This window comes from Microtus ochrogaster, linkage group LG1, assembly GCF_000317375.1.
Source record: "Microtus ochrogaster isolate Prairie Vole_2 linkage group LG1, MicOch1.0, whole genome shotgun sequence".
In the NCBI taxonomy this organism is placed as follows: domain Eukaryota; kingdom Metazoa; phylum Chordata; class Mammalia; order Rodentia; family Cricetidae; genus Microtus; species Microtus ochrogaster.
The window spans coordinates 2,490,709-2,506,095 of record NC_022027.1 but is presented as its reverse complement, the minus strand read 5'-3'; the positions used below and the strand labels follow the sequence as shown (position 1 = coordinate 2,506,095).

The 15,387-nt window shown below is 58.4% G+C and overlaps 1 protein-coding gene across 4 annotated transcripts in view; it reads left to right on the top strand.

Moving 5' to 3' along the window:
• The window catches only part of Pip5k1c (phosphatidylinositol-4-phosphate 5-kinase type 1 gamma), a 25,249-nt gene that overhangs the window by 7,473 nt on the left and 2,389 nt on the right, over window positions 1–15,387 (top strand). Inside the window, exons 2-18 of one of the 4 annotated variants that reach the window (XM_013350697.2) lie at window positions 3,302–3,333; window positions 3,829–3,921; window positions 4,308–4,438; window positions 4,901–5,018; window positions 5,712–5,864; window positions 7,646–7,945; window positions 8,952–9,157; window positions 9,997–10,080; window positions 10,283–10,331; window positions 10,725–10,809; window positions 11,058–11,219; window positions 11,482–11,620; window positions 11,700–11,732; window positions 12,068–12,169; window positions 12,984–13,110; window positions 13,968–14,045; window positions 15,114–15,188. In XM_013350697.2, the coding sequence (XP_013206151.1) occupies window positions 3,302–3,333; window positions 3,829–3,921; window positions 4,308–4,438; window positions 4,901–5,018; window positions 5,712–5,864; window positions 7,646–7,945; window positions 8,952–9,157; window positions 9,997–10,080; window positions 10,283–10,331; window positions 10,725–10,809; window positions 11,058–11,219; window positions 11,482–11,620; window positions 11,700–11,732; window positions 12,068–12,169; window positions 12,984–13,110; window positions 13,968–14,045; window positions 15,114–15,188 (1,967 nt within the window). The remainder of the gene's footprint in view (window positions 1–3,301; window positions 3,334–3,828; window positions 3,922–4,307; window positions 4,439–4,900; window positions 5,019–5,711; window positions 5,865–7,645; window positions 7,946–8,951; window positions 9,158–9,996; window positions 10,081–10,282; window positions 10,332–10,724; window positions 10,810–11,057; window positions 11,220–11,481; window positions 11,621–11,699; window positions 11,733–12,067; window positions 12,170–12,983; window positions 13,111–13,967; window positions 14,046–15,113; window positions 15,189–15,387) is intronic. The other 3 variants (XM_013350698.2, XM_005358993.2, XM_005358994.2) reach the window with 3 other exon arrangements.

Genomic DNA, 15,387 nt, shown 5'->3' with positions numbered 1-15,387 from the left:
CCTCCTCCTCCTTCCTCCTCCTCCTCCTCCTCCTCCATCTCTTTCCTTATTTTCTATTTCTGCAGTTCTGGCTCGTGGGTGCCCTGCGGTGTCTCTTTGACCTGCATGGTTCCTAGCCCCTCTCTCGGTAGACTTTTTCTGGTATCGGTGCTGGATCAGGCAGTTCTTCGTATGGGACTGGGTAGCTCTGACATCTGTGAAGTCCTTAAAACAGCTGTCATGAAAAGAGACCATTGAACCCTCCAGTGCACCAGGTGCGCACAGGGTGGCTCAGCCTTGTACAGACCAGGCGCACGGCTGGGCTCATATGTGTTCCGCATCTGTTTCTCAGGAACCGAGCTTTCTCTCTCAGCCCTGCAGAGAGCCACTGGCCTGTCCCCTCACACACTGCAGCGGTGGGTTGTGGGGGCGAGGTGTGCAACTGCTGAGGGAAGGTGGTGGCTCTCTGTGACCCTGGCCACTCGGAGACCAGGCCTGAGCTCTGGCAGCTGGAGTCTGCAGGTCCTCTGAGGCCGGGCATGGTGGTGTGCTCACAGCCATGGTTCTGTGCTTGGATTGGGGCTTCTTGAGCTCTCATTGGTGGACTGCAGGCATCACTTACTTAACGGTGTCCACCTGCGAAATGTCCGGGGTCACTGGTTGTGCAGCCAGTATAGCTACATTTCCCAGAGCATCTCTCTGTCCCTCAGGCAGGCCCCAGCCCACAGACACAGACTGCACTGTGACTTTCGTGTCTGGTTTTCTCTGAGCCTGTGTCCTCGGTGTCAGGGCTCATTCCTGTGCTTGGCTGTGTGGCCTCTAGTGTGCAGATGAGCAGGATGACAGGATACACTGCCATGCGGGGAGTCACGCTGGGCAGCAGAACACAGCCCGGATGCAGGGACTCTGCACCTCGCTTGTGCCTTCAGCCAGGGTTGCTGCTCTTCCGTGGGTCTCACCTGTGGTCACGGTTAGCGGGAGAAGCTGTAAGCCGACTCTTGTGTGTGGTGCCTGGGTAGCCGAGCTGCCAGGACCTCCAGGACCACATGCCAGCTTTTCAAAGACCCTCTCTCTGATATGGCTCTGCCCAGGGCTAGAGCAGGCCTGTGTGCGTGGGCATCCCAGCCACCAGGCCCTTAGCAGTTGCACACGAGGGTTGTCCAGGGTGCCCGTGGGGCAGGCCTTGCAGGAATCTGGCAGAGGGAGCTTCAGGGGACACAGCCGTGCAAAAGCCCTGGCAAGATGGAACAGGAAAACTTGTGGACAGGAAGCACTTGCTGGGACCCCCTCCCACATCCATGCTTCCTCTTCTCCTGCCCCAGGCCGGCGAGGATCTGGGATCTCCCTGGCCGCAGTTTCTGTTTCCTGTCAGTTTAGCACAGTCCCTTCCTTCCTGTGCCGCAGGCCTCTCTGTGTTTCTTCCCTGTTGGTGTCGTTGGGGTTTACCTGTTCCCTGCCTCAGTTTCAGGGCCCACAGTGTGTGGCGTCCGTCTGGCCGTCAGTCAGCAAGTGGTGACTGGAAGAGCGCTGAGGCAGGAGGACACAGATGGAGGCTTCAGAGCAGGGCGGCATTAGTGAGGCAGAGGGTGGCCGGTGAGGAGTGTCTGCAGAGATAGAGGCTGATGGAGTAGCGGGTGTGGCCGGGTGGTATTCCCAGGCAGGCAGGCAGCGTGCTTTTGTGGTTGTGAAGGGTGGTGACAGCTCCCAACCTCCCCAGAGAGTTTGTAGACTTACCCAGGTCACACAGCCTTGGGAAAGCAGACCCTGGCCTGAAGGGAGAGGGGTCATTGTGTGGCTCCACCTGCCTGGGTGCTGCTGGCAGACGTGGGCTGACCAGGGCTCATGCACCATACCCTTAGCCAGCTGGTACCCCACCTCCCCTCCTCCCTGACTATTTTTAAACATAATTTCCTGGAAAACGGGGCTGCTCACTCAGAAGATAATTGGCTGGGAGGAGAGGTTGTCTGCGCTGAGTCAGGGCCGCGAGTGATGCTCTACCCCTCCAGACCATGTCACAGGGTCTACTTGGCTACCATGTTTCAGGCAGGAAGGGAAACCGAGGCAGGAGCCCATTGAGGTCAGAGAGGGACTCAGGGCCTCAGAATGTCACCTGCAGCCCTGGGGGCTGCTAAGTTCTTGCTTTCAACCCCAGGGGCCTCCTATAAGCCCTAGAACATTCTGCCTTAATCCTCCCCCCAGTCCTTCGGCCCCACCTCTCCTCCCTCCTCTCTGGGCCCCAGATGCATCCACAGATTGCTCCACTATCAAGGCAAATGCTGTTCTAGAACCTTTGCTGGCTCCAGGTGCTCAGCCGTCGGATGGCTACCATTGTCACCCATGTACAGCTGCCCAGAGTCCCCAGTCCCAGTCACGGTTGGGATCAGGGGTCCCAGGTCCACCTGGAGCACATGGAGCCTGTACCCTTGTTTTTACAGTTCCTTCCTTCCCCAGGACCCCACAGTAACGCTGGGTTCTAGGAATCACCCCCATCCAAGTCCACCTCCCACAGAGGCACCTGCCCACCCCACCCCTGTCATCACCGATTGACTCCATTCACGCCTCCTTGTACCCAGCAGCTCCTTGCTGTGAGCACTTGACTCCCCGAGGCTCCTGGGGCACAAAACCACAGACTTTTCTGCTGCAGAGAGGCCAGGGCAAGCACCAGGTCAGCTTCTAGGGCCTCCTGTGAGTTCCATGACCCTGTGACCTCCACTCACTCTGAGATCCCACAGCCTCCGAGTCTCCAGCCCCTGTGTCACCAGCACTGCAGTCCACACAGTCCTGGGTGTGAAACCCACGTGGGCAGTCACCTGGTCCTTGTCTCTGTCTGGATCCAGGGACCCCAGTGAGCCTGGGGTGGGGAGGAAGTCACCCTCGGGCACGGACATATACATCCCTTGTGTACCCACCAGGGCCAGCTTGGTGGTTGTCCAAGCTGAGGGACCACATTTGGACCCCCGGCACCCAGGTGAGAAGCTGGGTGCTGCAGCACACCTGCGACCAGCCCTGGGAGATGGAGACAGTGGGGGCTGCGGCTCAGTGATAGACCCCGTCTCAAGAGCCACAGTGCGGCCATGGTGCGCCTTTAATCCCAGCTCTCAGGAGGCAAAAAGCAAGCCGATCTCTGTGAGTTCAAGACCAGCCTGGTCTACAGAGTGAGTTACAGGACAGCCAGGGCTACACAGAGAAACCCTGTCTCAGAACAAAAATCCAAGGTGGAGAGCAATTGAGGAAGCAATTGACGCCAGCCTGGACCCTGGCCTCCGCTTGGGCGCTGAGGTAAACATGGAAGACAAGTTCTAACTGTGCTCTCCCTCTCCAGGTGGGACCCAGAAGAAGGCTGTCCTTGCAGAGGTGAGTCCACCTGTCCTTCTCTCCAAGGAGGAAAGGCCTGAGCAGCTGCTGTGTCCTCAGACTGGACACAGATACTGTCCAGTGTGCTGTCAGGGAGAGAGTGGTGGGAGAGAGGCTTTGGCTGCCTGAGCCTGGTGTCTAGGGCACCACCTGCCTCCAGGCCTGAGTCCTGAATTGATGGTGAGGAATTGGAAGACCTTGTCCCCCTAGCTGGGGACCGTTTTTCCCCAAGTCCTCATAAGGGAGGGTCTCAGGGACACCCAGAGCCACAGATCAATCAATGGGGGGTGGACCCCAGGCTTCGGTGTCTGTTGATGGGGTGTGTGGCCATCTGAGTGTCTGGGAGCAGTCCGCTCCCTGGTGTCAGATACAGAGAACTGCAGCCTCTGTCCCCTCAGCCCACAGCACCAGCGACTTCTGCCTCTCAAGCCCTTTTCTGAGCTTCCTAGACCTTCTGGCAACCTTCCCAACCTGCTTTTGCTCCCTGTTCCCCAGGCCCCCTCGGTGACGGGGCAGCCAGGCCCTGGCCATGGGAAGAAGCTGGGTCATCGAGGTGTGGATGCATCTGGAGAGACCACATATAAGAAGGTGGCTGGGGGCCGGCATGGGTGGCCAGGGAGGTAGGGACCATGGCTGACCCGCAGGCCCTGCAGGTCAGGCGCTGTGGCCTCCCCACCATAGCAGTTGCTACACACAGTTCGGTGAGACGTCAGTTCCTTTGAGTTTGCCAGAGATGCGGCGCTGTCCCTGCTGCCAGGTTTAGAGTGTTGCCTTACCCCAAAGAAAACCCCACCCAGCCCATGAGAAGCAGCTGTCCCAAGGATCCACTTCCTGTCATGGCGCCCTTTGTTCTGTGTGGTATGGCCTCTAGGGGCCTTGCCATAAAGGGTGGCTGTTGACTGGATGGATGCCGGGATCTCGCTGCAGAGCACAGAGAGTCCTCAGGGTTCTGATGCCACCAACTCTCCCCTCAGACCACCTCGTCCACCCTAAAGGGTGCCATCCAGCTGGGGATCGGGTACACAGTGGGCAACCTCAGCTCTAAGCCGGAGCGGGATGTGCTCATGCAGGACTTCTACGTGGTGGAGAGCATCTTCTTCCCCAGGTATGCCCACTGCCGCCATGCTGCCTGGCTCCTGCCTCACAGCCACCCTCTCGGGCAAGAAGGACATGCATGTGACCTCTGCTCTGCTTGCATCTCATTGGCCAGAATCAGTCACATGACTATAGCTAGCTGTCTTGTTCTGACCATCCCTGCCCTGGGAACTGTCATGGGCTCCAGTGAGACAGGGAGGGGCTGCAGGTCACACGGCCACCATGTAGGCAAGCCTCTCTGGCCTCTGGTGCCGCAAAACCACTCCAGCCAGTCCTGGTACATGTCTATAATTTAGCTCAGGGGAGGCGGAGATTTCACTGCCAAATCAGTGACCTCTGGGCTCAGTGTCTCAGAAAATAAGGTAAAGGGGGCTGACCTCTGACCTCCATGTGCACATGTGGCACTAATGGGGAGAGGCACTGCAGAAAGCCACCATCCCTCACAGCCATCCCCCTGCGTCCTCCTCCGCAGCGAAGGGAGCAACCTCACCCCTGCCCACCACTTCCAGGATTTCCGCTTCAAGACCTATGCACCTGTTGCCTTCCGTTACTTCCGGGAACTCTTTGGCATCCGGCCAGACGATTATTTGGTAAGTGTATCAGTCAGCATCGCCAAGTAACAAACTGGCCCTGGGCTGGTGCTGAGAACAGCAGCTGCGTGCCACCTCCCAGGGCCTGGAGTGTATGGCTCCTCTGGGTACCCATGGCCCCTTTAAGGATGTACCTCCTAGGCTCCACCACCACCCATGAGCATACTGGGGATCAAGTCTTCAGCCATGGGGTCTGCCACCCATGGGCCTCCTCAAGGCTGTGCATCCCTGGTCCTTTTCACAATCCTTGTTTGCTGGCTCCTGTTGAACTGGGCACAGTCTCCAGTAGGCTGCGGAGTCATCTATAGAGAGCGGCTGGGCTTCATTGCCCTGAGAAGCCTTGGTTGAGGGACCCTGTGGGAAGTAAGCCCGGCCTGGTTTACAGTGGACAGACACAGGACGGGCACCTGGGTTCCCAGGGTCCTGACCACTCAGTCACCGTGACACTCAGGGGCCAGCAGTGTGGGAGAGTAATACAGCCAGGTGTGAGTGTCCCTGCCTCTGGGGACATCGGTGGCTCACAGCAGTGGGTGGAGGAAGGACAGACAGGTGGCTGTCACGTTGAGGTTCCAGGTGGTGAATAGGTAGGAGGGAGCGAGGTGCCAACGGGAACAGGCCCAGACCCATCACACACCGTGTGGCCCACCAAGGTGACAGCCCTCAGCTGCTCATGCCTCCCACCTCTGCCCCCAGTACTCGCTGTGCAATGAGCCACTCATCGAACTCTCCAACCCCGGTGCCAGCGGCTCCGTCTTCTACGTCACCAGCGACGACGAGTTTATCATCAAGACTGTCATGCACAAGGAGGCTGAGTTCCTGCAGAAGCTGCTGCCTGGCTACTACATGGTGCGTGCGCGTGGGCGGGGCGGCACCTTCCAGAACTGACTGTAGGCCCCAAGCCAGGGGAGGTATGATTCATGGGCACAAAGGAGAAGACCCCGTCGTAAAAGGCCACTGGCAGTGTTTGGCTCCCCACTGCTCCACTCATCCGGGAACTCAGGCAGGACTGAGTCAGAGTGCACCAGATTCTCAGCCCAGGGCAGGGGCCTGACTATGACCACCTTGGGTAGCCGAACATGGAGTGCGACTCAGTTCTGGAGCGTCATTCTTAGACTGGATGGTACCCAGGATGGTACCCCAGATGTCCCGAGCTTGAGCCTGCCAATGTGTGTCTGTGATGGGACGGTTGGGAATTCTGACCTTGAAAGAGACCAGAGCAGCAGGGGCTGAGGGCAGCTCAAGGGAGAGGCCCCGTCCCCACTTGCCACACTGAGCGGCATGCAGGAAAACACAGTGTAAGGAAAGAAGTGGTTTCTGACCTCCACATGTGTGCTGTGGCATGCGGTCAGATGCATGTGTGCACAGACAGAAATGGCAAGGAGAGGGTACACAAACTGGAGTCAGGGCTGAAGCAGGACGAGTGCCGGGTGAGGACCTGTCTCAAAGTAAAATGTGTGCATGTGGCACCCACACCTCCAGTCCCAGCTCTCAGGATCTCTTAGCTAAATGTCAGACTAGTGTACGAGTGAGTCCAGGCTGGCCAGGGCCACACAGTGAGACCTTTCTTAAAGAGATAAACAAATGCTGGGTGGTGCCCACATCTTTAATCCCAGCACTCAGGAGGCAGAGACAGGTGAATCTGTGACTTCGAGGCCAGCCAGAGCATGTTCGAGGTCTACAGAGCATGTTCTAGGACAGGCTCCAAAGCTACAGAGAAACCTTGTCTCAAAAAAACAAAAACCAAAAATAAATAAACAAACAAAGATAATGGGGACTGGAGTGGTTAAGAGCACTGGCTGCTCTTCAGAGAAGCAGTCTGAATTCTCAAACACATGGCTGGCTCTCACAGCTGTCTGTACCCCAGGTCCAAGGCATCTGATGCCCCCTTCTGGCCTCTGTGGACACCAGACATACACAGCATGCATGTATACATACACATGCACATATGCATATACAGCATGCATATATACACATGCACACATACATATACAGCATGCGTATTACACATGCACATATACATATACAGCATGCATATATACACATATACATATACAGCATGCATATATACACATGCACAAAAATATAAAAATTAGAACTAGATGAGAGCTGGTTGGTTGGTGGTGGACATCTTTAATCCCAGCACTCGGGAGGCAGAAGCAAGAGGATTGCTATGAGTTTGGGGTCAGCCTGGGCTACACAGAGAAACCCTGTCTTGTATTTTTTTTTCTTTTTCTTTTATCTTTTACCTTTTTTTCTTTTCTTTTCTTTTCTTTTCTTTTCTTTTCTTTTCTTTTCTTTTTTTTTTTTTTGAGACAGAGTTTCTCTGTAGCTTTGGAGCCTGTCCTAGAACTCACTCTGTAGACCAGGCTGGTTTCGAACTCACAGAGATCCACCTGCTTCTGCCTCCAGAGTGCTGGGATGAAAGGCGTGTGGCACCACCTGGTGAAACCCTGTCTTGAAACCCCCCCCAAAAAAACCAAAAAACAAACCAGAAACATTAGAAGAGAGGAGTGGGGGTGTGATTGGGGCGGATGGTTGGGAAATCATGGCATGTGCCCCCCACTCTTCTGAGATCTGACCGTGGGGTCCACGGCCATTTGCTAGCTCCTTGTCGCCTTGTCCTGCAGAACCTCAACCAGAACCCGCGCACGTTGCTGCCCAAGTTCTACGGACTGTACTGCGTGCAGTCGGGTGGCAAGAACATCCGTGTGGTGGTCATGAACAATGTGCTGCCCCGGGTCGTCAAGATGCACCTCAAATTTGACCTCAAGGGCTCCACTTACAAGCGCAGGGCGAGCAAGAAGGAAAAGGAGAAGAGCCTGCCCACTTACAAGGACCTGGACTTCATGCAGGACATGCCCGAGGGGCTGCTGCTGGACGCTGACACCTTTGGTGCCCTGGTTAAGACCCTGCAGCGTGACTGCCTGGTAAACACGGCCCCCTCACCCTGAGCTGCCCTGCTAGGCTCAAGAGTGGAACCAGTTTTCTCTGGTGACTCCTGTTGTCCTTGCACGGACAACAGCCTGAGGCAGGAGGATCGATCACTCAGGCTGGGGAATTAATAAATGCCTGGGTAGGTTAACTAGAGCCTCTTTTAAAAATGAAGGCAGGGCTGAGATTAGCTCAGTGGTTGGCACTTAGCTAGCACTGGGGCCTCCTTCCCCAACGTCACACACCAAGAGACAAGAGCGTAGCAGGGTTCAGTGGGCAGGGCCTCTGCCCAGCATGCTGACGCCCTGGTCCATCCCACTGCCGCAGAAACCAGGTGGGTCAGCCTGAGCTGCATAGTGAGTTTGAGTCCAGCATGGACTACATGAACCCTTTTCTGAAAAATAAGGCAAAACAATTTTCTTTTGTTTTGTTTTTTTCGAGACAGGGTTTCTCTGTAGCTTTGGAGCCTGTCCTAGAACTCGCGCTGTAGACCAGGCTGGTCTCGAACTTAGAGATTCACCTGCCTCTGCTTCCTGAGTGCTGGGACTAAAGGCCTGCAGTACCACCGCCCAGCGTGGGGTTTTTTTGAGACAGGTTCTCGCTCTGTAGTCCAGGCTGTTCCGAAACTCGCTCTGTAGACAAAGCTGGATGTAAAACTCACAGAGATCCCCCTGCCTCTGTCTCACGTTTGCTCTGACTAAAGGCGCGTGCTGAACAAGGCCTGCATGGAGTTTCTAAATTCCTGTCCTTGAGAGACTAGAAGGGCCCCCTGGCTGTCAGCACTGTGTCTTCTCACTGCCCATAGCTCACAGACTCCCAGAAGGAACCAGACCAGGAGCCTGGCTTCCAGTCCTGGGAGCCCCCCCCCCCCAGGGGCACTGAGCCCTAGGTCTGAGAGTGGCAGACCTGGCCCCTCCTGTGCCCAGTGTGCTGCGGGTCTGCGCTGGGTTTGAGTTGGCAACTGGGCCACCCGTCCCCTGACCCATGTCCCCCCGGCGCCAGGTGCTAGAGAGCTTCAAGATCATGGACTATAGCCTCCTGCTGGGTGTGCACAACATCGACCAGCAGGAGCGGGAGCGCCAGGCCGAAGGTGCCCGGAGCACAGCAGATGAGAAGCGGCCAGTGGCACAGAAGGCCCTGTACTCCACAGCCATGGAGTCCATCCAGGGTGGCGCAGCCCGTGGGGAGGCCATCGAGACAGATGACACGTAAGTGGGTCCCGGGGCGCCCAGAGCTGGCCCTGTCCACCTTTCTCGTGGGGACACCCAGAGCTGGCCCCATCCACCTTTCTCGTGGGGGCTGTATCTTGTGCACACCCATGCAGCCTGCAATCTCCACAGCGGACGGGCTGTGTATGCAGTTACAGGCCCTGGCTCCAGGGGGCAGTGGAGCTGGGCAGGGAATCTAAGAGATCCAGGCCAGCCAAGACTGCATAGTGAGACTCTGTCTAAAGAGGGACAGTGGCCTTTGTGTAGTGACCCAGCGGGAGACCTTCAGGTCCCTGTCTTCTCATCTACCACCCCAGGGCCCTGAAAGGGAGGGTGCCTCGCCCCTCAGGTTCCCAACTATGGGTCCAAAGTCTCTAGTGTGGTGAGAGCTGCCAGTCACAGCCTTGGGGATGAGGCCCAGTGATGCTGACTTGGCATGAGGACTGTTGGCTGCGGCTCTGTCACCTGTAGAGGGAGAAGGGTGAGCAAAGGCCCTGCGAGGCCGCCCCCCTGAGAACGTCTCGGCTTTTGTAGGGTCTACGTGGGGCCCCGCGGGGACCAGGTGAGCCGACTGGTGGGGCTTCATCTCCAGCTGTGGGACTTTGGGCTGCTGTGGCATCAAGGGGTATCAGTAACTGGACGGGGCCGCATGGTGGCCAGTGTGGTGTGATTAGCAGCTTAGGATGTGCAAGGCAGCGGCTGTGCCCTGGGTGCAGTGTGCTTGCGCGCATGGAGGTGTGCTGTGTCTGCTCAGCCTGGGCCCCGGGGCCCTCAGGAAGGAAGTCCCAGATTTGTGGGCCAGGTCTTCCATGTTTGGCTGATCCTGAGCCTCTCTGCAGGATGGGTGGGATTCCGGCTGTGAACGGGCGCGGGGAAAGGCTGTTACTGCACATCGGAATCATTGACATCCTACAGTCCTACAGGTAAAGGCCACGCCCGGAAGAGTAGCCACACCTACCTCGCCCCCCACGCCCATTAGCCCTCCCTCCCTTGACCTCAGCCTGCTCAACCTATAACCTTCAGGCTGCCCTCCTCAGGACCCAGCCCTGTCAGCTCAGCCAGGCCAGGTCACTCCCAGCCCTGCCTCAGGCATCAGGCTGACCTAAGTCTTCTGTTTGTCCCCAGGTTCATCAAGAAGTTAGAACACACCTGGAAGGCCCTCGTGCACGATGGGGTGAGTGCCATCCACATTCGTCTGGTCACTCAGTCACTGCACCCAGGGAGGCCAGGCCAAGACGGCAGGGGGCATACAGGACTCCACAGCTCAGAGCTGGCCTCCGGCCTGCTCTCCACAGGAGTGCTGGGAAGGGTTTCTTTACGTAACAAGCTCCTGGAGCCTCATTGCCACAGCCCTGCCTCAGGAATTCTTACTCATTTGTTCAAGGCTGCCCATAGAATCCTAGAATCCGGGCTCCGAGAGAGGAACTCTGCGAGGGGTCACTAGATAGGGGCAAGTGGAAGCTTCCAGAGTGCGAGCTAAGGTTGGGGTGCAGTGCCATGGTGACACTCAGGGGCTGAGGCAGAAGGCTGGGTTGTGTCCTCCAGTGACTCCACTCCCATCCCCCAGGACACTGTCTCCGTCCACCGGCCCAGCTTCTATGCCGAGCGCTTCTTCAAGTTCATGAGCAGCACAGTCTTCCGGAAGAGTTCATGTGAGCCTGGCCTGTGGGAGGGTCCCTGGCTGGGGCTGGGGACGGTGCAGGTCAGCCAGTGAGCTCCTGGCCACTGGGCCCAGAGAGGCAGCACTTCCCCAGATCACAGCCCAGCACAAGATGTCTGAGGGGCCCTGATGAGGCAGGGTCATCCAGAGGGGCAAGCAGTGAGGGGAAGAGTCACCTCCAGGAAGCCATGGAGTCCAAGGCCACCCCAGCACCCAACTCCTGCCCTTTTCGCCCTGCAGCCCTGAAGTCCTCTCCATCCAAGAAAGGGCGTGGTGCCCTGCTGGCGGTCAAACCCCTGGGACCCACGGCAGCTTTCTCAGCTAGCCAGATCCCCAGTGAGAGAGAAGAAGCGCAGTATGACCTGCGGGGGGCCCGCAGCTACCCCACACTGGAAGACGAAGGTGACTTGTCAGCCTATGCTCTGGGCATCAAGGAACCCGGGAATGCAATACAGACGTGCAAAGGCCCGGGGTGGCCTGGGGGGTAGCGAGAGGCAGAGGAGCAGTGCTGAGCACTTGCAGGCATCACGTGGTCTTGGCTAGGGGCTTCCGACAGGGCTAGGATGGAGAATCCGAAAGGCAGGAGCAGGAAGAAGGCCAGCCCCTGAGGCTGAGCAAGTGGGAGGGGGACGGCACCCCAATCACTTGGACTTGCTCCCCCCAGGCCGGCCCGACCTCCTGCCCTGCACCCCACCATCCTTTGAAGAAGCCACCACAGCCTCCATCGCCACCACCCTGTCGTCCACTTCCCTCTCCATCCCAGAGCGTTCTCCTTCTGAGACGTCAGAGCAGCCCCGGTACAGGTGGGTGGAGCTTGCGGAAAGGCTGCCTGGTCTCTGCAGCTCTGACGTGGGTCCCAGTCACTCTCTTCCTTCCCCACAGGCGGCGCACACAGTCTTCGGGCCAGGATGGCCGGTGAGCCCCCTCTCCCTGTCCCCATCCACCTTCAAAGGCATCAGCGTTGGCACTGAGCTCCAGGCTTCACCCCAGACACTGCAGGCCTGGTGGCTTCCAGAACCTTCCGACCCTCCTGCATCTCAGGTTCAGACACCCAGCAGTACCCAGCTCCCCAGCGTGTGGGCTGCTGGCCACTTGGCCACCTGCTTGTGCTGCAGACACCCCCACAGACCACAGCAGGATCCAAGCTGCTCCTGCTCTCCCGCAGCCCCCAGACTAGGACCCCCAGGGACCAGGAATTGCAGGCGGCTCTGGGGTTGGGGAGGAAACCGAGGCTGGGCTTTTCTCTGCAGGCCCCAGGAGGAGCCCCACATGGAGGACCTACAGAAGATAACAGTCCAGGTGGAGCCAGTGTGTGACGTGGGGATTGTGGTCCCCCAGGAGCAGGGTGCAGGGTGAGGGAGTGCCTTCCCTGGTCAGGGGTGATGACTTTGCCGTGTCTGAAGATGTGTGTGTCTGTCACTGTTGCCCCGTGGAGGACGCCTTCCCAGGCCTGCTGTTAGACACGGGTCCAGTGATCCAAGGGTGTGCATACCTGTCACCCCAATACTGGGGAGGCCGAGACTCTGCTGCTGGGATAAACACCATGAGCACAAGCAGCTTGGGGAGGAAGGTTTCATCTCCTGCCACACTCCACACTCCGCCGGGAGGGAAATGGGGCAGGAACTGACTGAGCTCCTGGAGGCACCTCCTAGGGCTCTGCCTGCTTTCTTACGCAGCCTTGCTAGGGTTACCCGGCTCACGGTGGGCAGGACCTTCCCACATCAGTCAGTCAAGAAAACACCCCCATAGGCTGGGCATAGTAAGGCATGCCTTTAGACACAGGAGGATCTGAGTTCAAGGCCAGCCTGGTCCACAGAGCAAGTTCCAGGAGAGCTGGGCTCTGAAGAGAGACTGTTTCAAAATAAATATATAAATCACTAAAAGATGAAGGAAATGTCCCACAGACTTGTATACAGAACAATCTGATGGGGGCATTTTTCTCATTCCTGGGTCCCTCTTCAAGGATGACACTGCTTATGCCTTGGTGGAACTGGACAGCACAGAGAGCTTTGGGTTGGCACCCGCTCTCCTGACCATACACACACACACACAACCCAGGGTCCCTTAATCTGGAAGGAGGGAGGGAATTGGTCAATCCGGCTAAGGCTGGAAGGGTGTGATGTGCACAGAGACACCCAGGACCCCACCTCTGCCCTGTGTCTCCAGAGTGGAGGCTTCCCTGTCTGGGGCGTCGGCTGCAGCCACTGTGGAAGTGGATGCCACCAGCCAGGCCTCCGAGCCCGCCAGCCAGGCCTCAGATGAGGAGGACGCACCCTCCACAGACATCTATTTTGTAAGTTCCCCTAAGCCTTCCCAGCCCCTTGGGCCCCCGAGGTCCCTGTGGACAGTCACACCTGCTTCTGTCTCGTGTCGGCGCTGTGGGTGACAGGGGCATTGCCCCTTTTTGGCCCTGGGGAGACCTGAGCAAAAACTGAGGCCCTGTGTTTCCTGCAAGCCAGGGACCCTTGAGAATACCACGTCCTTCTGGGGGCAAGTTCTGTTTGTGACGGTAGGGCCTGGGGACCTGGGGAGCAACAGGCCCCGTGGCTTCTGTGTGGCGGTAGGGCCTGGGAACCCGGGGAGCGACGGGCCCCATGGCTGCAGTGCAAGTTGGGACTTGGCCCCTCATGGACAAGGCTGGGTCAGCCCAGGCCTCAGGGATCTGGGGTCCTCCATGACCCATCCACCGTGGGGAGAATGGTACCCGTAAATAGGTCAGAGCCTCAGTAGCCCCTGGGTGAGCTGACGTATCACAATGTCCTGCCATCTCACCTGGGGCCCGAGGTTGTCCTCACACCCACCCGAGGCCCTCACTGCTTCCCAACTAACCCACTGTCTCTACGCTGCGCCATTGAGGACCCTGTCCCCCACCAGGCCCTAGAGAGCCCCAGTCAGGCCTGAGGTCACCCATGCTGGGCTAAGGTGTGTGTGCATTGCTGGTTTTGACCTGGTGGTACCCAGGACTGCGACCTGAATTAGGTTCTGGCCTTAATGGGGTCCCCCAGCCTCCACCCTGCCCACACGTCTGCTTCAGTTGCTTGTGCCCACCAGCCCTGCTCGGCCACCCGCCTGTCTCCCCTGCCTGGTTCCCGCCTCATCCTCTGCCCTCTCCTCTCTTCCTTCCTCCCGCCCGGCCCACTGTGTGGCCAGTTCGCCCACGGGAGATACTGGCTTTTCTCTCCCCGTCGTCACCAACTGCGGGCCGTGACACCGAGCCACACAGGCGCTGTAAGTGACCACAGACCGTCACGCGCGGAGATGGGCTCCCGGAACACAGCACCCCACACCCCTTCTCTCCTCAAATGACTGTGGGAAATCACAGCCATAGTGGAGGTCAGCTAAGCCCCGACCTGAGCAGATGTGCGCTGTGATCAGAACCCACAGCAGCAGCTGCCCATCTGCAGCAGGGGGGGTCTGGAAGACCCCAGCCACCCTCGTCCTGTGTGTGGACACCTCTTCCCATCCTGGCGCTGCTGCCATTCCCTCTGCAGCATACTTCACAAGAGGAGAGACCATGTCCCCACAGTCCCCACACTTACTGCTAGGTCACCTCCCAGTACATGTGACTGGGCTGCCGTCTGGACCTCATAGCTAAGGCTGTCACCTCCACATCAGCAGTGAGCACCGCCCTAGCAGGGACAGCGCAGATGTGGCGCAGCCTGTCACCCCAGCACCAGAGGTGGGGATGGGAAGTCAGCCGGGGGTGGCTAGGTGGGGTGCAAAGCTGCAGTCTGCAGAAGAGACAGTAAGTAGACCGCGGTTGCTGGGCTGGCCTTGGCCCTGGCCTCTGGGAGATCACCCCAGGATTTTTATCCATCTGCCATGCTGCCCTGAGGCCCTTTTGTGCCTGGGACAGGACCACTGGCCTGTGATCTCTTCCTCCTAGTCTGTGCCACTGGGAAGCCTGCAGGTGCAGGGTGACTGCTCAAGCTGGCTCTCTGGGGTTCCTGTGGGAGCCCACTGTAGGGACCATGTACTGTCTCAGTGCCCAGGCGACTGGCCAGAGCAGGCTAGGGGACCAGGGCAATGGAACAGATCGGGGTACACATGGAGAGGAGGAGACCCCTGCACCGCACCCCGCTGTCTTTCCTGTACCCCGGCTTCACTAACTGCTTCCGCTGCCACCGCTGCTTCCCCAGGGCCAAGGGTTGGGGGCAGGTGCCCCTCACAAAGGGAACCGGGGTTGCAGCTGCTTCCCAGGGTTGGGATCCCCCTCTTTTACTTTCTGTCTCTTCCTTCTGCCTGTCTGCTCCTCGCCCCCTGCTCTTCTGCACCCCTCCTGCACGCGCTGCACAGCCCACCGACGAGAGGAGCTGGGTGTACTCCCCGCTCCACTATAGCACGCGGCCCGCCTCCGGGGAGAGCGACACAGTAAGTCCCCAGGCAGGGTGGGAGGACATGGCCGGAGCTCCTCCCCCTCCCCTGGCGACTCCCACCCCTCCTCTACCAGCTACTCCCCTCCTGGTGACCTCCCCCTCTTCCTCTGGCCCCGACTCTCCCAGCCCCTCCTCCCTTTGACTTGCCACGGTTCTTGCTCCTCTGGCTTCAACTCCTCCTCTCCCCCCCCCCC